Here is a 25,676-nt window from a genome sequence, read left to right as displayed (position 1 = left end):
GCAGGAGCCTGGTGCCTGGTTTCATGGATAAGGAAGAGATGAGAAGTTTACCCCATCCAGAAACTCCAGATACCTAGGCCACAGCTCTGGCCTTGGAGACATAAGCAGGGGGCACTCAGAGCCCCCTCCTGCCCCCTGTAGTTCAAAGGCCAAAAGTCAGAAAAATGAACAGATGTGGGAAGTCCTCCTGTCAGTTAACAGGGGGTCCCCTCTGATGTGTTCGTGTACCGGTTCTGAAAGTGTGGTTCCCCAGACCAGCAGCAGCAGCCCCATCACATGGGAACTTGTTAGAAATGCGTGGTTTCTTTCTTTCTTTCTTTGTTTCTTTCTTTGTTTCTTTCTTTCTTTCTTTCTTTCTTTAAGATTTTATTCATTTGAGAAAGAAAGAGGGCACAAGCATGAAGGGCAGGGCAGAGGAAGAGGGAGAAGCAGACTCCCCACTGAGCAGGGAGTCCCCAGGACCCCAGAATTATGACCTGAACCGAAGGCAGACACCCAACCAACAGAGCCACCCAGGTGCCCCCAGAAATGCATGGTTTCAAGCCCCACACCAGACCCACCAAATCAAGAGTTCTGGGAGTGTGCTCGTGCCTCAGTATGTTGCCGGGCTCCCCTCAGGATTCTGACACAAGTTCAAGTTGGAGAGCCACTGCCTTGCTACAAAGAAGCCAGTCACGGCAGGATTCAGGTTCCATGGGGGAGGTTTTGTAGGCATTTCTAAGCGTCCCCTTCTTTACCCTTCGCACCTGGACCCAGCCAAACAGCCCCCGTTTTGCTCACACATTTGTTCATTCATTGACTCGGTACGCCCATGAACCCTGTCACAGTGCCGCGGCTGGGCCCCAGGCTCCTGAAAAAGGGAGAGGCCAGCACAGAGATAGTTCAAATTCCATGCGAGAAGTGGGCTGTGCACACGGGATGGTGGGGGCTGCCTGGGCCACCAGAGGCCAAGGCACCGGGGGACGGGTGCCCAGCCTTGGAGGCTGAGCGAGGGCTTGCTGAACCTCCAGCCACCCAGCGTGCTTCTCCATCCTGGCCTCACCCAGGATGAGGAGGCTGGCAGGGAGGCTGTCCCCCCGCCACACACACACTGCCTGCAGGAAGTAGCAGTTTTCTCTCATGATCCTGGCCCAGAAACAGGTGCTCCGTGCCCCCTCACCCCATCCTCATCTCCTTCCACACAGGACACCGCTGACTACGTGAAGCCAGTGACCTTCTGGGTAGAGTACTCCCTGGAGGATCCCGACCACGGCCCCGTGCTGGACGACGGCTGGCCCTCCACCCTCCGAGTCTCGGTACATGCCTGCATACAGGGCACACAACCTGGGTGCTCCGTTCCCCACCCCCAAAAGCCCTTTTCCTCTCCCTCCTCCCCAAAGCCCAGATCCAGAGGGCCCCAGGTACTCCTTCCCCTATCGCTGGGAACACGCTGAGGGAAAGGACGGGGCCTTTCCTGTTCGAGGATCCCCCATATCTCCAGCATAGGGGAGACCTGGAGGGTCCTGGAGAATCACAGAACCAAAAGGGATCTTAGGGCTTGATCACCTGCTTCCCTCAGGAGCCGGTGAGGACACTGGGGCCCAGAGCATGGGAGTCAGCCACCCAGAGCCTGCTCTGCAGCTGGGGTCTGCCCCCCTCAACCACAGTTCCTGATCCCTGGCTCTAGTGGCATCGGAACTTTCTGGTATAGAACACTCACATGCTCCTCCCACCTGCAATTCACGGTTTATTTCTGCCTGAACTGTGATGGGAGAGCAGGCGAAATTAATGAAGTTAATATCTAATTCCTAAACCTTGAGGAGCAGCAAGGCTTCCGAAATCACCTCCTGCTCCCATCCGCCTTCCCTGCCCTCCCAGACCCCACTGCCGAGCCCCTGACCCTCACACCTTCCCTCTTTTCTCCTGATTCCGCATCCCTCACATATAAGAGAGGCTGTCTCATGCAGTTCGAGAAGGGGGGGAATGGACTGGCCCAGATGGAGACATCGTCAGTGACGGGTGCGTGAGTCACTACTGTTCCCCGCCACAGTAATTACAGAGACGCTAGGGCGAATGAACGAGAATCTGCCAGGCGATCCACGAGTGAGTCGAAGCCCATGTTGCAGATTGATGCAAAAGGCTCACTCTGCCCCACACGGACAATCCCAGTGCAGGCTGCCTGTTAGGGCTGGAGGCCAGGGTGAAGACAGGAGTGAGCTCAGAGGAGGTATCGCTGAGCAACCAGAGGACAAGCCAGGAAGACTTCCTGGACAGGGCGACTTTCAGCCAGACCCTAAGGAATAGACCAGATTCAGATACGCGGGGATGGGAAGAGTGGCCTTCCACTCCAGGAGAGCTAACGATATGACCAAGGGACGACAGTGAGAGAGGCAGGCTGAAGAGAATGTGTAAAGAGAAAAAAAATTTAAAAGGAGGAATAATCTGGGTCCTATCATCATCAAGGGCTTCAGATAGCAGCTAAATTTCTTTAAAAAAAAAAAATCTTGTTAATCTGGATTTCTAACCTCTCCCCATTTCTAGCAAATGAGAGACATTCTGCCCAGTGCTCTTCTGCAAATTTTTCGTTAGCATCCACTCAGTGCCCAGCTCTGGTACAGCCCTAGCCCTGCAGTATCTCGCTTCCTGGGGGATGAGCTGTTCCACATAATTGAGTGTAGCAGCTGCTTATCACATTAATTATTCCTTTTAATCAATTGGATGGAAATGTTCTGAAGGTGATGGCACAGTTTGCGCCCTTTGTAGGCAGGAGGCTGGGTGGGCGTGGGGGCATCTTATGGGAGACTTGAAGTCGCCGAGGTGAACGTGGGTACTAGGGTTCAGTGAGGCACCTGGGGGTGACCAATGTTTTCCACTACGTCCCACCACTGGATGGCCTCCCTCCGCCCTCCTTTGTATGGCTCTGCTGCCCTCTCTGCTTTTAGCTGCAAATCCACCGTGCAACGGGGCAGCTGGGGGCTGCAGGTGGATGTGGGTGAGGCTCAGGGGCTCACCTTTGAGAAAGGTCCATGAATTTCAGATCTGTGCGAGCTTGGTTTCCCCTCTCCTGGGTTTCTGCTGTACCCTTGGGAGGGACAGCTGTGCTCCTCGGCCAACCTGAACGCTTACCTGCTCACTGAGCACGTGGACCCGGTAGGACTACAGGACCACAGAACCAAACTCAACTTCACCCCACCGTTTATAAATGAATGGTGCAGCCCTCCTTCCAGACACTGAAAAGGGACTTGTCCACATCCTGGACACTTTGGCCCCTTAGCGCTGATGAACTCCAGGTCCTATGGACCCCACCTCTGGCAGTCCTAACTTGTTGTCTCCTCTCCACACCCGTACCCCCAACACCATCATCATCTCTTGCCTGAACACTGAAGCAGCCTCCTCAGTGGCCTCCCTGACTCTAGCCTTGATCCCTCCAGTCCGTCCACCCACAGCGGCCACAGCGAGCCTTCAGCATGCAGGTCTGACGGGATACTCACTCCCCTGTCTACAGCAGTCAGTGATTCCTGTCACCTGCAAAGAATGACCCCAAGGCCCTAGAAGAACTGACTCCACTCATCTCTCCATCTTCCCCATCCCAAAATGCAGCAATGCTAAAGCACCCAGCATTTCCCAAACTCACCATGCTGCTTCATGCCTCAGACCTTTGCACAGGCTCGTCCTTCCCCCCGAATTCTCTGTCTCCCTGGTCACCCAGCTAACATGGTCATCCTTCAGAACTCTGACCTACTGTCTCTTCCCTGAAGGCTTCTCTGACCATGTACAGGACAAAAAATTGTTTCCTCCCCTCTGCCTCTCTTTTCTACACACAGATTTCTACAATTTTTTTTTTTGCACATTTCACACTGTAATTATTTATCCAGCACTCTTCCCCACGAGCTGAGAGCGGAAGCTGTGTCTTCCTCATCCTGTACCGCCAGTACCTAAGACCTTGCCCCCAACACAGATGATCCTTAAAAACCTGCTGGGTGGGTGTGGGTATCCTGAGCTTCGCTGAGAACTGAAGGAGACCCAGGAGCTGCGGAGTTTGGAGCCATGTTTTAAAGAAGGGAGTACCTGTGCAAAAGCAGGAGAAACAGCAGGGTGTCGTCTGGGAGGAGGGCAGAGAAGACGAAGCCCATGTCTAGTGTGGTGGAGTGGGGAGCCGGCGTGCTATGGGGGTGAGGGCCGGTTGGCAGCAAAGACAACCAACCAGCCACCCCGCCCTGACTTTCCCTGGCACAGGTGCCCTTCTGGAACGGCTGCAATGAGGACGAGCACTGTGTCCCTGACCTCCTGCTGGATGCCCGCAGTGACCTGCCCACGGCCATGTAAGCTGGCTCCTCCCTGCCCCTGCCCTGATTCCGTTCCTTCCCCCGCAAGTAGATCTGGGGCTCCCCAAGCCCTGAGTGCTGCCTGCATATGGTTCTTGGAGGCAGCATGGCTCAAACACAGAACGTGGAGCCTGGGTTTAGCCCAGGCTCTGCCTCTAATTGCCTCTCATGTGACTTCAGGCACGTCCCTTCCCTCTCTGGGCCTCAGTTACTTCCTCTGCAAAATGAAAAGTACTCATCTATCCAAACTCCTCAAACTTCATTTAGAAAAAGGAATCCTTTCTTTGGAATCTTTACTATCAAACAGATGAAAAATGGAGACTAGGACCAGTGATCCTGGTGGCTCACCCTCCTAGCCCCCAACTAGGTGACCTGTGGGCCCAGTGATGGACTGCTTGAACTAAGGAGACAAAGCAGGTGGCTGAGCACGGTGCCCTGTCTCAGTGACCCTGTCTCAGGGACTTCTCTGGGCTCGAGCCCTGCGGAGTTCAAGGTCACCACAGGCCAACACTTAGGCACTGTGAATTCCCTCGGAGTGCATGCAGGGCCGTGCTGGGGAGCTGTGTGGGGCTGGGGGAGCCCGTGTGGCCTTCTGGGGCTTCGGAAGGCCCTCCAGAGCTTGTGACATGAGGACAAAGCCTTTTTCTAAAAAAAAAGATATAGTATACAAGGAAAAATAATGAAAAATATCCTCTTTAAAATTTATGTCATTTATTTTCAAGTAATCCATCCTCTACTTTTAGAGGTAGTCTAAAGGTAGACTTACTGACTTACTCAGTCTGAGTAGCTAGAAAACAAAATGACTGAGCTAGAAAACATATACAATAAGTAGAAATAACACAGACAAACCCTGAGAAGGATGAAGAAGCAAACCGTCTAGCCATCCTGGCTACTCATCAAGATAGTCTCTTCATTTAGCTCCGAGCTTCCCGGTAGCCAAAGCCAAAAGGGATACATGCTGAGGAGAGCAGGGAGGCCTGGCCCCGCCCTCCCCATTCCATAAGCCTGGCCCTGGGTGGGCTCTGTCCCACAGGGAGTACTGCCAGAGGGTCCTGGGCAAGACCACGCAGGACTGCTCCGCCTACACGCTGTCCTTCGACACTACGGTCTTCATCATCGAGAGCACACGCCGGCGGGTTGCTGTGGAGGCCGTGCTGGAGAACAGAGGCGAGAATGCCTACAGCACGGTCCTAAATATTTCGCAGTCAACAAACCTGCAGTTTGCCAGCTTGATCCAGAAGGTAAGACCTCAACTGTGGGCCTGGTCTGCCTGAGGCTAAGGGCAGAGGCAGGAAGGGAAGGGTCCAGCCAAGGGGACTGGTGGGCTGCATGTTACAGCCACTGGGAGCTTACAGATCCCTGTGGCCAGGCTTTTCCCAGAGATTCTACCGGGTCTGGTCTGGGGCCACGCCCACATCAGCATGCTTTGAAAGCATCCCAGGCAAGGTCAGCGTGCAGCAGGGGTAGAGCCACTGGGAGAGGGGGGTCTGAGCCCTTCCCGAGTATGGGGAGGAATGTCTTTTAGCCTGTGTCCTTGGCTCTCAATAGGAGCACACACACATGCGTGTGCACACGCACAGCCACACACACCCCACACAGGTGCACACCAGCTAATACAGCCCCCTGCCCACAGTTCATCCTTCAGGCTTTCTCAAAAGGGCCCTCTCACAAGAACCGGAACAGGTTATTCCAAACTTCAACCTTTCCTATCATGCCAGAGACTGAGGCACAGAGGGGTGGACAGGGCCTGACCAGGACCACACAGCTAGTAAGTGGCAGAAGGGTTCCTGGGCCTGCACTTTAGGACAGGGCTTTGTCCTCATGTCACAAGCTCTGGAGGGCCTTCCGAAGCCCCAGAAGGCCACACGGGCTCCCCCAGCCCCACACAGCTCCCCAGCACGGCCCTGCATGCACTCCGAGGGAATTCACAGTGCCTAAGTGTTGGCCTGTGGTGACCTTGAACTCCTCAGGGCTCGAGCCCAGAGAAGTCCCTGAGACAGGGTCACTGAGTCAACCCAGGACATCACTGTCATGTGGAGCGGGGGGCGGTCCCAGCTCCCCTCAGACAGTCTCTGGCCCCAAGGATCTCAGAGCATCCATGTGGAGCCCTGAGTGCCGGGTGGGGCAGACACGGAACCCCTCAGTCTCTGCCAGGCAGTCCCTTCCTCAGGCCCAAGGCTGGGCCGCACAGTCAAGCCCACTGCAACCCCAAGTGAGGATAAGCAGCCCATGTGATGGCCCTCTTTCCCAGTCCTGTCCCGCCCAGAGATTTTGGCATCTGTCTGAATTGGGGTACTTAGGGGAAACAGGGCCCCAACCCGTATCCACCTTTCACTACTCCCCTGGTCCAGACGCTACAGTGCCATGCCTATTCATAAGCCCAGGGGCCAGTCTTCGTGGGATTTTGTGTCTGTAGCACAGAAGATCTTTGAGAACTGAGGAGGACAAAGAGAAGCGGGCAGCGGGCAGCGTGTTCTAGAAAGGGCTACATCCACACATGCAGCGGGGTTATGGGGGGCGGGGAGGGGCGTGTGTGTAGGGATAGCCCACAACCTAGTTCTGCCCATCCAGCCCCAGCCCAGGAGCTGCTCACAGCTGGGAGACCAGCACTCCTCTCCCTAGGCTGCCCTCCATCCCACCATCCAGCTGAGGGGAACGCTCGTGGAGGAAGCACCCCCGCCCCAGCCAGTTACAGATGTGTTAGTCTGATCATGAGCACTTTGCACACACACATGCAAAAGCTCACAGACCTGCCTGTGCATTCAAGGAAACCCACCTGTTCCTCATGCCTGCCACAGGGCACACACAGGCGGAGTCTACACAGACATGCCTTTCTGTCCACACGTGCATATGCATGCCCAAAGATACACACAAGGACACACAGCCACCCAACAGTGTCAAGCTAGAGCACTGTGGGGGAGTCCCCTCCCTCAGGACCCTAGCGGAGGTGACCCCGGCGCTGGCCCAGCAGGACCCCAGCTCAGAGAGGCCCAGGAGCTGGGCGGTGATTCCCCCTCAAAGCCACTGCCTCCCGTGTCTCCGGGGCCCCTGGGGTCCCAGCTTCCTTCCAAGGTCTGTGGTACAGCTCTGGTGTAGGTGGTGGGGTGCGGCTTGGGTGGTCCCCAGGCCCAGGTCTCTGGCCCTCCTAACAGCTGCCCGCGGTGCTCCCCACCCTCCCCTAGGACGACTCAGATGGCAGCATCGAGTGCGTGAACGAGGAGAGGAGACTCCACAAGAAAGTCTGCAATGTCAGCTACCCTTTCTTCAGGGCCAAGGCCAAGGTTGAGGCTGGGGGCAGTGTGGGGGCGGGACCGGGTGGGTGCTGGGAGGCACTAGGGAGGCAAGGGAGATGGAAATGAACAGAGGGGAGAACAGGGGAGGGATGGAGAAGCCTGAGCATGGCTGTTAAGTCTGTTAGTTTTTTTCACCCAGGAAATGACACCCACAGGACCTAACTAGCCAGCCCACCCCCAAGAGAGCATCCAGGCTCCTTCACCTCAGGGCAATGCCACCACTCCACCCACCCCTCTCCCACCACCTCCTGGCCAGTTATCCCTTTATCCTTTATCCTAACACACTTTTTCCAAGTCCAGCCTCTCTCAGCCTATTTTGTGCACGGGGAGAGATTGGGAGAAAAATTGACGTTTTGTGGGCACTTGTCATGTGCTTAAAAGGACAAGTGGAAAGTGGGTAGGGTGTGTGAGGGGAAAAGCAAATTCCCCAGGAAGGAGAATCCCCAGATTCCAGACTCCAGATCACGTAGCATTTGTCCGTCTCTACGGGGTACTGGGTAGCCACTGAAGGTTCTGGAACAAGAAAAGACCCAGCTGAGACTAGGCTACTCATAGAGCTGGCATCAGACAGAAGGGAGCTTGAGGCAAGAGTCAGGGAGAGTGACAGCTTGTTCCCAGGATCGGAGTCTGCAAGGCTGGGGGAGAGAAGGGGAATCCTCGCCTCCCCTCTGGGACACAAGTCAAGAATGGGGCCCCAAAGTCTCCTTGGGAAACCCCATGAAGCAGATCTGAGAAGAACATGAGGTCTGGGCAAAGCCCCTGTAATGTCCCCAGAGTCGGGTGGGAGGTGGTGAGGAGGGTCAGAGAGTCAGAGGTCACAGGCTACAGTCCCTTTGGCCAAGGCCAAAGGAAGCATAGGACTGGACCATCAGAGTGGTGGGAGGACCGCTGGACCAGGAGGCAGGTGCCTTATTGAACTGCTGGGTGCCCGAGGCAGCCTTCACCCTTCTGCTGGCCTCTCCCTATCGCACACAGGAAGAAGGGGCCGCTGAGGCAGTCCTCCTGCTGGCTTCCGGCCCTGCACCCTGTGGTTCATGGGGATGGCCACCTCCCCTTCCCGCCATCAAGCTCCCCACCCAGGAATTCCCACAGGATCCTGAAATTGGACCTGCTGCCTTCTAGTTGCCTGTAGTTGAAAACAAAAAGGAAGTCGTGGGGAGAATGGCTGGTCCCTTAGCCAAGAAACCCTATCAGAGGAGCTATTGTCTGTGGCTGTGTCCCCAGGTCCCAAGTTCAGCTCACATCACTCTGGCACCTGGTCCTCCAGGCACCCCAGGCAACAGCTACCCACTCACCCCCCCCCCCCCCCCCGGGGAGACAAGGGCAGGGGCAAGGAGGGGCAGGCTGGCCATGTCCAGACCTGCAGTTCCCAGACACCCCAGCTCCAGCAACTGGACCTCTTCCTCGCAGGTGGCTTTCCGGCTGGATTTTGAGTTCAGCAAATCCATCTTCTTGCACCACCTGGAGATCCGGCTCACCACTGGCAGGTCTGGGCGTCGCCTGCTCCTTCTGCCCCCTCTGGGCTCTGCTCGCTGCTGTCCCCTGCTCTGCTGCTAGCCACAGCTCTTCCCTGTGCCCCTGCCCCGACCTGGGGGTGGGGGGTCCACCTGCTGCCCTCTCCATCCTTGGGCAGCTCAGAGAGAAATAGCAAACCCTTACCATTGCTCTGGCAGCTGTTTCTAAAACCTTCAATTACAAAGAACTGTACATGTAATCATCGGGCATCACAGCAGCCCCTGACAATAGCAAAGCAGGGGTCATCTTCACAGAGTAAGGGAAGGAAGGTCTTTTAAAATGGAAAAATGTTGGAGGGGAGAGAAGTGCAGGACAGAAAGAACACAGGAGAAGGAGTAGAACAAACAACCAGTGTCCCTCTCCCCGTTGCTATAGTTACACGCTGTGTGTCCTTGGGAAGTTCACACAGCCTCTCTGAGCCTTCCTTTCCTCACCTGTTAGTTGCTTTGCCCATCCGAAGGGGCTGCCGTGAGCCCACGCGGGGAGCCGGCTCGGCTGGTGGAAGGCCCCCTGGCCCGCTCCTGACCGCCCCGCGCGACTCTCCTTGCAGTGACAGCGACGAGGAGGAGAGCACCAGGGAAGACAACACGGCCCTCCTGCGCTTCCACCTCAAATACGAGGCTGATGTCCTCTTCACCAGGTGGGGGGGTGGGAGGGGACAGGCTGGGGGAAGCCTGAGAGAAGTGAGGCCTAAGACGGGGTACCCTCTGGGGGGGGATCTGCATAGGACCAGAGGTCACAGGGGCCAGGCTGCAGTGCCAAGGGACTGTGCGTTGGGGGTGTCCCTGAGGACTCGGAGAGGGCAGGTCCCTCAGCCATGGTGGGCAGGGGGTAGAAGGAGACACAGAGCTGACCTCCAGGGAGCTCCTGCCTCTGGGAGGGGGTGGCACATGGGGGGTATCCACCCCCAGTGCAGGTGATAAGTGGGGGTCTGGTCTGAGAGGATTTTAAGTCATAAAACCTACTAAAAGTCCATCTGCTTTTCATTACCACCTTGAACCAGCAACTTTCCACAGCGAAAGTACGAGAACGCACCTCCCCAAAGGGCAAAGTGCTCCCACCAGCCAGCCCTGTCCCCTGGGAGTCCCTAGGCCATTGGAGAAGTCAGACTTGCAACCACACAGAAAGCAGGCTCAGGCCCTCCCGTGGCCACTGCTGGACACTGGAATGGGGCAAAGTGGGCGAGTTCATGCTCTAAAGAGGTCTTGCCATTGGGCTGAGAGGCCAGGAATGGCCCCCAAGGGCAGGGATGGCCAATGACCAGCTCTCTGAGCTCATGCCCATCCCCCACATGAGGCGGCCTTTGCTGAGAGATCTCGGCATGCATCCCTGCTGAGGCTCAGAACCCTTCCCAACACAGTCCTCCCCGTCCTCAGGGACACCAGAGAAAACCTCTTTCCTGTGGTCTAGGGGAGCCGGGCACATGCCCACGCCCTCTGTCATGCATTTATTCAGTGAGCCAACATTGCCTGAGCTAACAGCGTCCCTGTCCTCTGTCCCTGCAGGGACAGCAGCCTGAGCCACTATGAGGTCAAGTCCAATAGCTCACTGGAGAGGTACGATGGCCTTGGGCCTCCCTTCAGCTGTGTCTTCAAGGTAAGGCTGGCAGAGAGCCAGGCAGAGTGAAGGACAAGAGCTGAGGGTTCCCCTTGGGGTGAGGAGGGGTCTGGAATCATTGCAAGTGCCTGGGATTCAGCCCCAGCCCTGTTACCCACTCACTGTGCGATTTTAGGCAAGTTCCTTGCCCTCTCTGGGCCTCTCAGTCCTTATCTAGAAAATAATGGGGGGTGCCGGTTGGGGCTCAGCCTCTTAAGCAGCTGACTTCGTTTTTTATTTTTTTTAAGATTTTATTTATTTATTTGTTTGTTTGTTTGTTTGTTAAGATTTTATTTATTTATTTTACAGAGAGAGATCACAAGTAGGCAGAGAGGCAGGCAGAGAGAGAAGGGGAAGTAGTTTCCCTGCTGAGCAGAGTCCAATGCGGGGCTCAATCCCAGGACCCTGAGATCGGGACCTGAGCCAAAGGCAGCTCACTGAGCCACCCAGGCGCCCCTAAGATTTTATTTATTTATTTGACAGAGATCACAAGTAGGCAGAGAGGGGGGGAAAGCAGGCTCCCTTACGAGCAGAGACCCCCCTCCGATGTGGGGCTCAATCCTGGGACCCTAGGATCATGACCTGAGTCGAAGTCAGAGGCTTGAACACACTGAGCCACCCAGACGCCCCAAGCAGCTGACTCTTGATTTCGGCTCAGGTCATGATCTCAGGGTCGTGAGATCGAGCCCCAAGTGGGGCTTTGTGGTCAGTGGAGAATCTGCTTAAGATCCTCTCTCTCCCTCTGCCCCTCTCCCCCAACTCAAATAATAATAAATAAATCTTAAAAGAGAAGAAAAGAATGGGGCTGGACTGGGAGGATGTATCAATGAAGGTTAGGTGTGGTTGCATATATTTAAAAAATATTTTTAAATACAAGTGGCCTAAATGGACCAGAGTTTATTCTCTCCATAAAAGAAGTCCAGGGTTGGCAGCTTCATAAAATCATTCAGGATTGGGTCTTCTGTCTGCTCCACCGTCCTTGACATGCCACTATCAGCCTCTTAAGTTCACCTCATTGCCCAATACAGTTGCAGCTCCGGCCATCACACTCTCATCCCAGGAAGGAGGAAGGGGAGAAGAGCAGGCCCCTCCCTCCTAAAGAAACTCCTTGGCAGTTTCTCACACTGCCAGTTACCTAGGGAGGCTGGGAAATGTGGCATTCGTCTCTGCCCCCGTGTAAGGAAGGAGCAAGAAGGGGGATGAGGAGGCATTCGAGCAGTCTGCCCAGTGAGCTCTGTGCCCCCCCCCCACCCCTAAAAGCTGCGTGTGAGCTCGGGGCAGGCTGATGCTGGAAACCATGTATCAGACATGCTGGTATCCAGGTGGCTGTTGCAGGAGGGGTCTAGTGACTGCCTGAGGCCACACAGCTGGTAGACGCTCGAAGCTCTGGGTCGGAGACTGGCCTCTCTGATTCCAGAACCCTGCTTGGAGTCACTGCCACTCTGACACCGGCCATGTCACGGCTAGCACTCGCTCACGGTTACAACCTTCGTTAATGCATGACTCAACTCTCACCATCTCCTCCCTGACCTCAGCCCAGGGTGACCAGCAGCACTAGGCTACAAAATCCCCACAGCCAGGAGAGCCTGGGAATGGAAGTGACCTTGCTCTCCAGCCTCATGGCCCCCACCGGCTTGTCTTTGGCCTCCAGGAGCCCGGCCCCTTGGGTGCTTCCACGCACCTTTGTGCACACAGCCCCTGCCGTGATTTGGCAGAGCATATATGCCAGGGGCTTGAAGGGGCCTGATTCCCAACCTGATGGGTGGCTCACCTCCATGGACCTCATCCTCCACTCCCCTCTACTGCAGCTGCTGCTGGAAGTACTGACTCCTCCTCTCTCTGGTCACAGATCCAAAACTTGGGCTTATTCCCCATCCACGGAGTAATGATGAAGATCACCATCCCCATCGCCACCAGAGGGGGCAACCGCCTGCTGATGCTGAAGGACTTCCATACTGACCAGGTACCAGAGCCCTTGGGAGCCTGCTCAAGGGAGGGGATCAGTAGGTGACCTACCCCTAGGGGTGCCCCCAAGGCCTCAGACATCAGCTCCTCCTCCCCGGCCCCGGACCAGCAGGGCTTTCACGGGGCAGAGGAGAAGAATGGAGCATCTCTGGGATGCTGATTGGGCCAAGGCTGGTGGTGAGGCCTGTTGTGTGTGGCCCTGCTGCAGGTGAACACGTCCTGTAACATCTGGGGAAACAACACCGAGTACCGACATGCCCCGACAGAGGAAGACCTGACCCGAGCCCCACAGCTGGTGAGTGTCCTCCTTACCCGGGGCTGGGCCGCGAGCCTCTCAGACCAAGAGGAAACAGAATGAAGAAATACACTTAATGAGCTCACCATCTTGCAGGACACATAGAGTGAATGCCAGAGGAGCTGGCTGTCACAAGGCTGTGACAGGTGTCAAGAGAGAGAGGAGGGGAGCAGACAACCTCCAGGAAAGGAAAAGGGATCGTGGCCTGGCACCTGTGCCTTAGAGGGCAGCAGGATACGGATGAGCAAAGGGAAGGGGAAGCCCAGACCCAGCAAGGTTCTGAAGGCCAAGACCTCCTTGGCTTGTATTGGAGACTTTGACCCCAGCAGCTGGGTCCTCCCTGTCCCTGAGGATGGAGGGCAGCTCATGTCACCTCCCAAAGCCCTCCCCGTGACACCTGCTTGTCCCCAGCTTTTTGTTCCCAGGGCTGCCCCTGCTCCAGATCACAGTTTCTGATTGCTTTCACTGTTCTTCCCCAGACTAACATCTTGGCTGTTCTGGTTTGATTTCTGCAAATAAGCCCCTCACACCAAGCATTTTGAGTGTAGTGTACTTTCCTGAAGACTGGGCCTGGGGGACTGGGGGCGGGGGTTGTTTCAGTAGCTGCAAGAGAGGGATACAAACAAGTTTAACCTAATAAATTCTGATAATTTGACAATTTCTTTGGGTTTTCTGTTGAACGGGATCATCTGTAAACAATAATAGTATGAGCGTTACCATTCAATCCTTACAAACTGTTTTTCTCATCTTCTGGCTCTGGCTAGGACCTCCAGGACAGTGGGAAGTAGAAATGATGACAGTCTTGTCTTGAACTTGATTTTTTTTTAATTGTTTTTAAGTTTTTCATTATTAAACATGATACTTGTTGTAGTTTTATATATATACACACACACACATAAACACCCTATATTCAGATTCAGGAAATTCCTTGGGAGTTTTTATCGGAAACAGAAGTTGGATTTCCTAAAATGCTTTCTCTGCCTCTGTTACAGTAATCATACAATGTCTCCTTTAATCTGTTTGTCTGGCGATGACATTTATAGGCTCCCTAAGGTCAAATCCAAGTTCTGCTCCTAGAATACATGTGATTACCCACAACCTCGACCAGCATAGGCTATACCGTCCTTACCTCGTCCTCCAGCCATCAAGTGGCACCCGCAGCCCATGTGTCCCCCCACCCCCCACCTCTCCTTGAGCCCATCCTCTGCCCCTCCCCCCTCACAGGAGCCAAACTTGGGCTCAGCCATCTGTCTGATGGCCCAAGGCCCTGCTCACATTCTCGGGCGTGGCTAGGCCAGCTGCCTTCCTTGCTCCCCTGGAGCCCAGTCGCTCACCCCAAGACCCACCTCCTCTTTCAGAATCACAGCAACTCTGACGTAGTTTCCATCAACTGCAACGTGAGGCTGGCCCCCAACCAGGAGATCAATTTCCATCTGCTGGGAAACCTGTGGTTGAGGTCCCTAAAAGCAGTAAGTAGAGCTCTTGAGCTAGACCCCAATGAAGCAAGGGAAGGTGGTGGGTGCCGGGGAATCTCCCCGCAGGGGAAGGTTTGGCTTCTGACAAGACCTCTGATTATACAGCTCAAGTACAAGCTGATGAAGATCACAGTCAATGCAGCCTTGCAGAGGCAGTTCCACAGCCCTTTCATCTTCCGAGAGGAGGATCCCAGCCGCCAGGTGAGCCCCCCGGAACCCTGCAGGCCTCAGCCTGAGTCAGACCAGCTAGGGAAGGGGTTGCCCCTCTCCCTAGAGCTTCCTATGCTCTGTGCTCACGTGTTCCTGCAGGAGAGAGGTGGACCGATCTGCAGTTAGTGCAGCATCAAAAGACAGGAGACAAGCAAGACATACAGGCTGTTGGGGCATGAGCAGGGATGGGGCCAAAAGTAGACATTAGCCCAGTGACCTCGAGAGCACCAGGCTCTATACCACAGCAGCCCCATGGAATCAGAGGAAGGAGGGGAGCATGGGTATTCTGCACTAGAGGAATGGACTAGGTCTCAGGCCTGCCCACCTCTAGGGGTTGGGGGTCTTGGTGGGGGGAACTCATTGATTGCTTCCACCAATAGTGAGTAAGGCCAGCAGCCTAGAATGACCATCCATCCCTCTCTTCCCCATCCATCCTCACCCCAAATACGAGGAAATGCACATAACGTGCTTTAAAGGTTGGTGTGAACTAAGTTCGTGAAGAACAAGGGAAGCGAGATGTCTCTGTATTGGGACTCTGTGAATTGGCTAACACCGGATTGTCGCAGGCCAGACTGTCTAAAATCAGGGCCCCCAGAAGGGGATGAGGCTTCGTATAGTGCTCTCCTAAGAAAATGAGAAGTTGGGTCTTGAAGAAAAGCCCAGTCCTTCGGAGAGGGGCTTGGGACATGGGACACTGCTGCCCTCCACTGGCCACATCCCCACACCAGCCATGGCCTGCAATCCTTGTGAGTGGTTCTCATACTAGATGCCAAGTGAACCTCCAGCCCCACCCCCAGGGGGATGGTGGAGACCCAATTCAGGCATGGACAGGAAGCCAGACCTTAATCAAACGCACAAACACCACTTGCAAGCCCTGTGGGGGGCTGCCAGGCAGAGGGGGAGCAGGAGCAGGGGACCCACCGAAGGAGCAGTTTGTTCCTTCATCTGACATGTGGTGGGTGTTCCTCCTATGACTCAGGCCCCCAGGGGATACGGAGATGACTTAAGCAGACAAGGGGGATGAAGATAACATAGCATGGCTCTGATCTGGGGGCGAGTGCGGGTGCTGGGCTTGGGGGGTGGGGGTGGCAGTCAGAGCAAGGGATGTCCAGGGGAAGTTTTCTGGAGACAGTCCACTTGATCCGAATCTCAAGAGATATGTCAGAATTTTGCAGGCAACCGAGAGAAGAGGCGTTGTATAGGCACCCCCGATGCCCCCCCACGCCCTTCCCCCCACACACGCACGACCCCTCTCTCTACACTAGTCCATGGTTTCTAAGTGAATTCTCCTTCTCCTTCCTCTCCCACCTCCCCCCAGAAATCCCTCTGAGCCTCTCCAGATACCTCACTTCTCTTTTAGAAATGCAGCAACCCAGAACCGAAGGCCCTGTTGGCTTAGCTGTGAGCTAGCTCCGGGGGCGGGGAGGTGAAGGTCCCAGCCCTCGTGGGTTGAAAGAGAACATAAAAGGCCCTCGCCTGCCATTCGTGGAGCCGTGACTCAGGCCCAGGCACTGTAGCAGACACTGGGCATGCGATCTGGCTCACTCCTCAAAGTGCTGTGAGGTACGCCCACCCCTATTTTTTAGATATAGACACTGAGGCTGTGGCAGGTAAGGCGGAGAGGGGGCCGTGACTGGCTTGAAGTTGAACAGGGAGTGGGTGGCCAAGCCAGGGCCCTAAGCCGCTGCTGGGAATGGGGAGGTGGGGGTGGTGTTACACATTCCGTCCCCTGCCGTGTTGCCTGAGCGCTTCCTCTGTCCCGGCCACTGAACACAGAACAGAGACCAACACAGATAAAGCCCTGTTCCCCTGGAGCAGACGTTCTAGATGGGCAGGATGGCAAGACACGGGAATACATCAATGCCGAGTGGTGATAAAGCTGTGCCCGGAAAGGCAACAGGCACAAAAGGGTGGAGGCTGGGGGGACAGGGTGCTGTTTTATACAAGGAGATTGGGAAGAGCCTCCCAGATAAACTGACATCAGAGAGAGAGCATGAAGAAGGGGGGTGTCTCGTCACTACCAGCCCAGCAGAAGGGACAGCAAGACCAAGACCCTGCAAAGAGTGTGTGCTTGGCTCGTTGGGAGGCCAGGTAGCTGGAGGGCTGGAGTGGAGAGAGCGATGGGGAGAGAAGAGATGGGGCTAGGGAGGTGAGCAGAACTGGAGAGTGTAGGGCCTTGCGGGCCAGGACAGGGACTCTTATTTTCCACTCTGAGCTGCAGACACAGCGTGGAGGAGAGAATTAAGTCTGCCTTCCTCCGGCTGCCATGCCGAGAACAGACTACAGAGAGCGATGAGGAGGCTGGGAGGCAGTAAGCGGGTTCTTACGGTTTCCAAGGCTAAAAGGAGGGTTTTGGGTCCAAGGAAGTAGCCCTGGAGGGAGGAAGACTGGCCAAAGTTGCGGGGCTTCAAAGGTCGAATGGCCAGATTTGGCTGGAGTCCATGTGGCCGGGAAGGTAAGGGTCAGGGCCGAGCCCGGAGCTTCTCAGCTGAGCAAAGCTAGGAAGGGCAGTGCTGCCTTTTGCTTCCCTGGGAAACGCAGTGAAGGAAGAGGTTTGAGGGTGAGGAGTGGGATCAAGAGTCTGTTTGGGAACCTGTTAAAGATGCCAAGTAGGCTGGGAAGATGGAAGATATGAGTCTGGAATTTAGCAGAGAGGCCAAGTAGAAGGGAGAAATGTGACAGCGGTCAGCGGAGAGATGGTAAAGCCCCACGTTGGAGAGAGTTAGGCCCTCTCGTGGCCCTGAGCCCTTTTGCCTTTGGAGCTCCTTCCTCCTTAAAAACATAATTTAAATCCTTATTTTATGACAGTGTCCATATATAGACAAACATAATCCAAGCAAGGTTATATATTTTCTTCTTCTAATTTTAAAAGAAATTAGAACAGTTTCGGGGCCTTCTAAAGGCACCAAAGGCCCTGGGCCCACTGTGCCAAGCGTGGAAGAAGGCCCCGAGCTCACCAGGAAGTGACTATAGGTAAAGCAGAAGTCCAAGTGCAGAGCCACAGGACACATCAAAATTTAGAAGCGGGGGAGGCGATGAAGAAGCAGCAGAGAAAATAAGAAAAAGTAGCCCATGTGGTGGGAGAATCCAAGGGGAGTGGAGTGTGGCCCAAGGCCAAAGGCAGAAAGTGTCTCAAAGAGAAGGCAGGATCGATCACCTGGGTCCCTTAACTCCCGTGTCTGTTGTGCAAGGGTGGGGTGCTCTGGGGCCTCTGCTGGCCAGGTGTCACCTATCCCTCCAGCAGATCCCCCTGGGCACTAGCTATCCCCACGCCACCCCCCCCGGCCCCCCACCCCAGGGCTCCAGAACAGTCATGCTGTGGACCTGGTGCCCTCCTCCCCTTGCAGATCACATTTGAGATCTCCAAGCAAGAAGATTCGCAGATCCCCATCTGGATCATTGTGGGCAGCACCCTGGGGGGCCTCCTGCTGCTGGCCCTGCTGGTCCTGGCACTATGGAAGGTGAGGCCCCAGCAGGCAGGTGATGGGGAAAGCAGCATCTTGGCGGGGGGCGGGGGGTGAGGGGTGGGGGGCTCAGGCCAGGGGCTCTAACATCTGGGCTCTGGTGCCAGTCCCTACATTCTCCTCCCCATGAGAGCTGGCACCCACCCAGCCTCCTCCCCAGAACTAGCCTGCTACCAAAGCCTGCCCCTCTCACCACAGCAGACAGCTTGGCTAGTGCCACCAGGGGACCTGCAGCCTGTGGCTCTGACCCTTCTGTGGGTCCCTTTAGGAACTTGATGAAAGCTAGGTCTCTTATCAGAAAAAGAAGCAAGCACACAGAACCACAAAATTTCTCCAACAAAATTTCTCCACGCGTCTCACAAGCCTCCCAAAGTCTTCTCTGTGTTTGAGTGGCAGGTGGAGAACCTATTACAGATGAGGCAAGGGAGGCCCAGAGAGGGGTGTTGACTGGGGCAGGGTCATACAGCACGACTTCTAGCCTCCTGACCCAGGCTGCATGCACTCCACTGCAGCTCCCATCACCACCACCACCAATTCAGGGGCCCATTGTGGCCCACCAAGGGAGTCCTGCTGGATTGGGGGTTGAGGGGGTACTCGGTGTTAGCTGGGGTATTCGGGAAGGAGCCTTGGGAGGGTTAATGAAGGGAAAGCAGGGAGGGGAGACAGGCCTTGTCCACCGGGCCCACCCCTGAGACTTCGCCTTTGCTGCCCACAGCTCGGCTTCTTTAAAAGTGCCAAGCGCAGGAGGGAGCCTGGCCTGGACCCCAACCCCAAAGCGCTGGAGTGAGTCTCAGAGGAGGCTGCGAGTCGATGGGGGCCAGGATGCCGGTCCAGGCAGTGTGCAGGCCCAGGCCCAGGGCCCACTGAGCTGGGGTGGAGAAGATGCCAGCTCGCTTTGCACTTGACCTCATCTCCTGAGAGACCAAGCCTACACCCTCTGAAAGGAACTCAAGCCAGTTTTAGGAGGGACTGCTCTACTGGGAGGCCCAGGCACCTCCAACACAGAGCCCTGGTGATTTAGAGGGACCCATCACATGGCCCACCAAAGCCTCCGCCGGGCTCTGTGGGGGCATTTGTGCCCCTGCCACTAAGGTGCTAGGAATTCCTACCGGCCTGTCCCATCCTCAGAAGAAACTGGGAGAGGAAGACTGCCATGCAAACCTACTCTGCACACTCCAGGCCTCCAGTCCCAGTAGGAACCCGGGGGGTGGGGGGGACCGGCGCAGCAGATCTGCATTCTGTGCTGCCCTCCCACCCCTGCCCCCACACTGCCCAAGGCTCCAGGTCCCACTCTCATCTTCTGCGGACAGGAGTTAGGTCCCTGGAGCTGTCCCTGAATGAACCGGGGCCCCCTGGGCTCGATGGTGACAGCTGCAGGCCAGGAATGAAGAAGGACCCTGGGTCGCGGAGACTGTCGGACGGGCAGCTGGAACGCACAACATGGGGAACCCACCCCGAGATGGGGAGGCAAATGGGCCCTCCACACCCCCACAGCCCCTGCCCAGCCAGCTGCTTTTGTGCCTAGTACCCAGCCGGAGCCCGAGCACCACACGCTCCGAGTCCCACGTCCGCACTTGGTCTTCCAGCCTGCCTGGCTTAATGTGCAGCCCGGCAGCAGGGGCAGCGGTGCGGAGCCTCCCCTCCCTGTGTCACCCATCTCCCTGCGTGCGCGTGTACACACACACACACACACACACACACAGAGCCTCCCATCCCTCCCTTCTGCCCACCGTGCAAGAGAGAAGGGCCGGCACTGCTGAGGGGTCTCTCTGGAATGCACTAGTTAAAGCTGGTGTAGGGACACCCGAGTCTGTGCAGGCTCAGTGGCAAATGTCTGATCCGCTGGCCCATGGGACAAGTGGTACCACCAATGATGGCGCCTTGAGGACAACAGGCACGCCTGGTGCCCAGCGAGTAATTTATGCCTTAATCTTGTTTTGAGGTAGAAATGAAAGGGGGATGCTCAAAGGCATCTGCCCCCTGGTCACATAGTACGACCTTTACTGTCGTAAATATTTTTTAAAATAAAAAAAAAAAAAAATACAGTGACTGAAAACAACCAAGGTGCTATCATCCCATTCTGTGGGCAGGGCATATCCTGGGGAACCAACCTCTTTTCTCTGAAGGAAAAGAGACAGATGTGGGGCTCCTCCTGCTCTCCCATTCTCTCGAAATGTTGAGAAGGGACCTGTCCCCCATTTGCTCCCTACATCCCTACACCCTCCCCACCAAATGGGCGCCTGATCTGCAATGAACACCTCCAGCGATGCAGCCCTTCCTCCCTCACAAGACCACCAGGCCCATCTTCACCTGTTTGGATAGTTCAAGCTTCTAGCCTTTAGTTCCAGCCCTTCCCCTCCCTGGTCTCCTAGACTTCTCCAGGCTAGCATTTCAGTGCTGACCGGACACGCTGACTTAAGAGTTTCTCCACCTTTACACACAGACTGCTCTTAAACCAAGTGGTCTCCATTCTAACCTTATGCTACTAGAATCCCAAGAAGCCAGAAGTGGAACCTTAGAAATTATTGGCTCTTGTTCCCCCATAGATAGGACACTCAGAACCAGAGCAGTTAAAAGATAGCCCTAGGTTCCACAGCAAAATCCAGACTCACCCCAGGATGGCTCTCTTTCAAGCCAGCCATTATAGCCCAGCCTCAGGGGTCTTACGGAAGGAGAAGGCACTGATGGAACTATGGGAATACTTTTACTCAGATGGTGAACCCCAAGCCAGAAGGACGCATTTGCAATCATGTTTCCCTGGAGTCTTACTCCCGTGAATGGAGCACCTGATGAAAGGAAACCCGAGGCACCCGCACACACACGTGTGTCATGGGACTTAGTGCCGGGCCTTCTGTCAAGCACTGTCAACTCTGAGAATGCCTTCATGTGAAACCTTTTAGGGACTGGCATTCACATTTTAAAAAACTGCTCTGTGCAGCCACACTGCAGGCCAGACGCAATGTTATCTGCAGGTCAGATGCAGCCCAGAAGTGACCATATGGCAACCTCGGGGCCTTCAGAGGCAGCCTTACCCCCAGGGCTCCTCGGTCTGTCCATGCCCCACCCCAGCCCTATAGCAAGAACTGGATGATCAAAAGGCAGAAACTTGTAACTTCAGGGAATTCAAGCCCTCCTCTAGCGTCTCTGCCTTCTTTCTCTTATCAGTTCTCCTTTTTGGAATTTATCTGCTCTGGGGTATAAATGTTTGAGATTGGCCTTAAAGAGTGCCTGGTAGGGCCACAGAGAAGATGCATTTCCTAGGGAGCAAAGCTCCCTCTAGAGCAGTGTTCTTCAGGCCCAGGAGCTCGGAAAGATACCTACACAAGGGCCCACCCAGGGATTCAGATTTAATTGGTCGGAAGGGGCCATCTTTGCTTCAGAGTCCTCCCCCTCCCCTGTGACTATTGCGCAGAGTCGAGGTCAAGAGGCAGGCATATATAGGCTTGGAAACAAGTAAGGGGTTAACATATCCAGGTGACCTTCCATTACGAGTAGTAAGAACTATGCTGTCGTTCTAATGTTCAAGTTAGCCTGATCCCAGCCTGGAGTTGGGAAGAACTTCTTGTTCCAGCAAGTCTCCGGGGTGGGATCTGCTGCAGATTTCACTTGGTTCTCCTGGGTCTCCAGAGGCCCAGGGGAACTCCTGGAGAAGCTGAACACATTTGCTATTGTCTGGAGGAGAGATGAAGCAATTTCGGCATTTAGTGGCAAGCACCCCAAATGCAACTTCAAATCAACATAAAATTCTTATCATGGTTCACAGATGGATATTATTAGCAATGCTCTATTCTATAGTTAAGAATAATTTTTTCTGATGGAGCTTAGCGTTGAAATCAGAGTGTTAACCTGAAGTGCAGCCAACTTAAAAAGGGTTCAGTCTTCTTAAAAGCATTACCAGTAATCCTAGGCCTTACTCTAAACAAGCCGATTTGACTTTCAGGCAACCCGTGATACTTGCTTAAGCAAGTCTATAGCAAACAATCACATGGCCGAAAAACACATGGGGCAAGGTCTGGGTCTTATAAACCAAATACCAACAGACGATGGTGTTAGAATTTGGTGGATTGTGTGGGTTTCCTAAATTCTAGGCTCACCATCTCATAGAGGAAAAAGATAGGAGTTATGAAATGAATCATTCGAGATGTTCTGTGAGGTTTCCCTGCTGTTCTAACATGGTGAAACCCCAGGTGGGATGGGGGCTCTCAGAAAAGATCCAGAAATTGAGGGGCGGGCCTTGGATGGACTCAAGAGAGTCCTCAAGCCAAGCCCTGTGCCATCAGCACCCAGTGCTCTGCAGGGAAGTGGATATCAGTTCTGGATCCCTCAGATCCAGCCAGCTGAGCTCGGGAAAGAAATCCAGGCGAGGGCAGGGCTTCTTTCTGGCATTAGATGGTGTGGGCATGTAAGTGGGCAGGACAGTGTGACTCTTAGAACACATGATCTATCCCAAGTTGAGCGTCTCAAAATGGGATCCCAGAGCTGCCCAGATCAGAACCACAGTCTACATTCCACTCCAGACCTCACAAATCCAATTTCTGTGAGGTAATTCTAAGCACATTCAGTTTATAGAACCAGCAATCTGAAGCCATGATATTCTCTTACGTCTAGACTTCCACGTCAGTTCCTTGAAACGTGTAGCCTTTCTTAGCTGCCCTTGGATCTCGGTGGCAGTGGTCATCAGCAAAAACCCTCCAGGGGTGTCCTTCCAGCACAAAGAATGGAGATTCCGGGTTTTCCTTTTTGTTAAGGAAGCAGGTATTTTTTAACAAGACAGCTATCAGGTAGGAGGGGCAATGTGCTAACCCAAACACAACAGAGAGGGAGAATCAATATGAAGAGCTTCGGACAGAAGGTATGGAAGTGACTTTTCCTAGAGGTCTTTAAAAGACAAGCTGCTATCTCCGTCAGCACTCAGGAGGTTTTAGCCTCAGTCCCTGTGGCTCCAAGTCCCAAGATGCTCTGCACCCTGTAAGAGAAATGGCCAGCTTGCTCATGCTCCTTTTCCAGCATGACTCACTCCGACCACATCTCACCCCAAACGATAAAGTGGCCAGGTCTCTCCACCACAAGATATGTCTTGGGTGGCTTAACTTAATATAGCCATTAGTGGTGAGTGGTCTCCTGTTTTCAGTCACTGCCACATTGGCCCGTTTTTACCTCCAGTTAATATCACGTCAGTCCTTTATTCTGCACGACTTCTGTTTTTTTTAAATCCCCACAAATTATCCTAATGTTAGTATTAACATCAGCTAGGCTCCGTGCAAAGGGCAGTTCAGCTTAACTGACCACATTGAAACTATGCCAGTGCTGCTGTGTCACTATCTATTCCATTAGCTTTGACATCACACTAAAGTAGGACACCATGTTCCAAACAGAAACTGAAACAGGGACGGAGGAGCTTTGCTGGTTAAGTGTGGAAAGAGGGTTAGAAGCCGGGCACTAGGGTTCTGAAACTTTTCAGTAAGATACAGACTAAAATGAACCTAGCAAACTCACAAGATTCAAAGTAGGGTATGAGCAGAACATGTTCTTTAAAAAGGGGACACCACTCCCAAGGTTCAAAGTAGGGTATGAGCAGAACATTTTTTTTTTTCTTAAAAAGGGTCACCATTCTTTAATGGATTCATCCTTTCTAATACGTTGTGTACATTCTTTGTCCTCATCTCCCTGGTACGATGTACAAAAATGACAAGCAACAATCCAATGATGTTTTCTGAAATGTTTTCAGTAAATGGCCTAAGCCAGAGTCTGAAGGTAACATCATAAACTTTTGTTTGGGAAATTAAAGTTAAAAATCTGATGAAAAACAGAAAATCAGGCTTCAGATAGAGGCAACTGGCGAGATGACAAGCTTGATCATCTTTCTTATTTTGGTATGCACATCCATGGAATGGTGCTTCTGTTCGAGGCAGGAACACAACCCCAGTTCTACTCTCAGGACAGACCAAGCACACCAAATGTACAAAGCACAGGGAAATTAGAGTAGAAAATTCTGTCTAAGCCTGCCAACATGCCAAGTCTTTATGAACTACCTGAAATGTGCTTCTCATACTGACATTTTCTACATCAAGCATCTGATTAAATATATTACTACCAGTATTTTCTTTTGTCTCGTCATCTGTTAATTTAATAGAGCAGATGTTACTTCAAACACAGGGGGAAAAAAGTTTGGAATTGGTCTGGATTTCCAGAGCCCAGCTGGATGTTGCAGCCAGGCACACACCTGGCAGAGATGCTAGGGGAGCTTTGTTTGTACCAGCCTGACAGTCTGTTAGTCAAAGAGCTCTGCTCACTGGGTCAAGACACAGCTTACCCTGGGCTCTAACATTCAATCCTTATGTGACCCTGAATGGACAAGTCACTTCTTTCCAGGTCTACAACCTCAGCTGTAAAGAGACTTGGACTAAAGGGTGTTCTCGGGTATCTATAAAGGGACGGGAAGGCTACACTAAATCGAAATTTGAAAACATGTGTGGAAGATGTTCTCTAATACCACCATATGATAATACTCCGGGGGTAACCTTAACCAACGTTAATTAGGCAAATGAAAGAAATACAGAATATGAATACTGAAATGGGAAGGCAAAATAATCATTACTTTTAAATGATGTATATCTGGGAGATCCAAAAGAAGCAAATGAAAAATTTCATTTATCAAGAAAAGCCAAATCCATTAAAATGCCTATGTAAAAACATTAACATTTAGAAGCATATGTAATGGAAAAAAAAAAAAAAAACCTCCTATCCACAATATAAACAAAGAATGTAATAATAAAAGGAAGATATCTGTAAGAACTTCATTAAAAAAAAAAGGCTTGAAAAAAGTCTCTAAGAGATGTAAGACTTCACTAAATGGGACTATCTTTCCTTCAGATAAAAAGGCTCAGATTTATAAAGACAGTCTCCCTAACTTAATCTATTAAACTCAATGATAAACAAAATCATCTTTCAACAAAACAGGACACCAAAATTCTTCTGGCAAAAAAAACCACACACAAATAAAATAATTACATCCCCTCTGCCAAAGAAGGCAAATGAAGACATATTAGCACCACTAGCATTAATACTTAACATTTAGCAAGCATCTCACTGCTATGTGTCAGGGACTTTGAGTAAGTATCTCATTTGCTCATCACAGTCCAAGTTAAGTATTAGCGTCCCAATTTACAGAAACTAAAGCTTGGATAGAAAAGTAACTTGCCCAAGGCCACAGAGCTAGTAAGTTATAGAGCCTTGACAATAATCCCCAGAGCTCCATCACTCAGCCAGATCAACAGAACAGAAAACAAAACAAAACAAAAACCAAAACAGAAAAAGATCCACTTACACTATGGAAATCTGGTTTATAACTGAACTCAGTGGAAAAGAATTAAGGAAGTCTTTGGCTAGCTGGATCCTTACATGAAAATAAATTCCAAAAAGATAAAAAATGAAATAAATTCCAGGTAGATAAAAATTTTTATCCAAATTTTTATCTAAAGCCAAAGAAGAGGAGGAAGAGGACAAAAACAAGGGAGAAGAGACATGGGAGAAGCCATAAAAGCATTAGAAGAAAACAA

The 25,676-nt window shown here is 53.1% G+C and overlaps 1 protein-coding gene across 1 annotated transcript in view; it reads left to right on the top strand.

Annotated features, from left to right (window-relative positions):
• Window positions 1-20,474, top strand: part of ITGA11 (integrin subunit alpha 11) — a 111,416-nt gene extending 90,942 nt beyond the window's left edge. The window contains exons 18-30 of the mRNA XM_059372356.1: window positions 1,185-1,295; window positions 4,216-4,301; window positions 5,338-5,545; window positions 7,487-7,585; window positions 9,008-9,084; window positions 9,663-9,752; window positions 10,618-10,708; window positions 12,558-12,671; window positions 12,882-12,968; window positions 14,327-14,437; window positions 14,549-14,644; window positions 18,001-18,114; window positions 18,833-20,474. Coding sequence (XP_059228339.1) covers window positions 1,185-1,295; window positions 4,216-4,301; window positions 5,338-5,545; window positions 7,487-7,585; window positions 9,008-9,084; window positions 9,663-9,752; window positions 10,618-10,708; window positions 12,558-12,671; window positions 12,882-12,968; window positions 14,327-14,437; window positions 14,549-14,644; window positions 18,001-18,114; window positions 18,833-18,904 — 1,356 coding nt within the window. The 3' untranslated portion in view covers window positions 18,905-20,474. The remainder of the gene's footprint in view (window positions 1-1,184; window positions 1,296-4,215; window positions 4,302-5,337; window positions 5,546-7,486; window positions 7,586-9,007; window positions 9,085-9,662; window positions 9,753-10,617; window positions 10,709-12,557; window positions 12,672-12,881; window positions 12,969-14,326; window positions 14,438-14,548; window positions 14,645-18,000; window positions 18,115-18,832) is intronic.
• Window positions 20,475-25,676: the final 5,202 nt, after the last annotated feature.

Source organism: Mustela nigripes, chromosome 13, assembly GCF_022355385.1.
Source record: "Mustela nigripes isolate SB6536 chromosome 13, MUSNIG.SB6536, whole genome shotgun sequence".
In the NCBI taxonomy this organism is placed as follows: domain Eukaryota; kingdom Metazoa; phylum Chordata; class Mammalia; order Carnivora; family Mustelidae; genus Mustela; species Mustela nigripes.
Note: the sequence above shows the minus strand (reverse complement) of the source record. Positions and strands in the feature narration are given on the sequence as shown.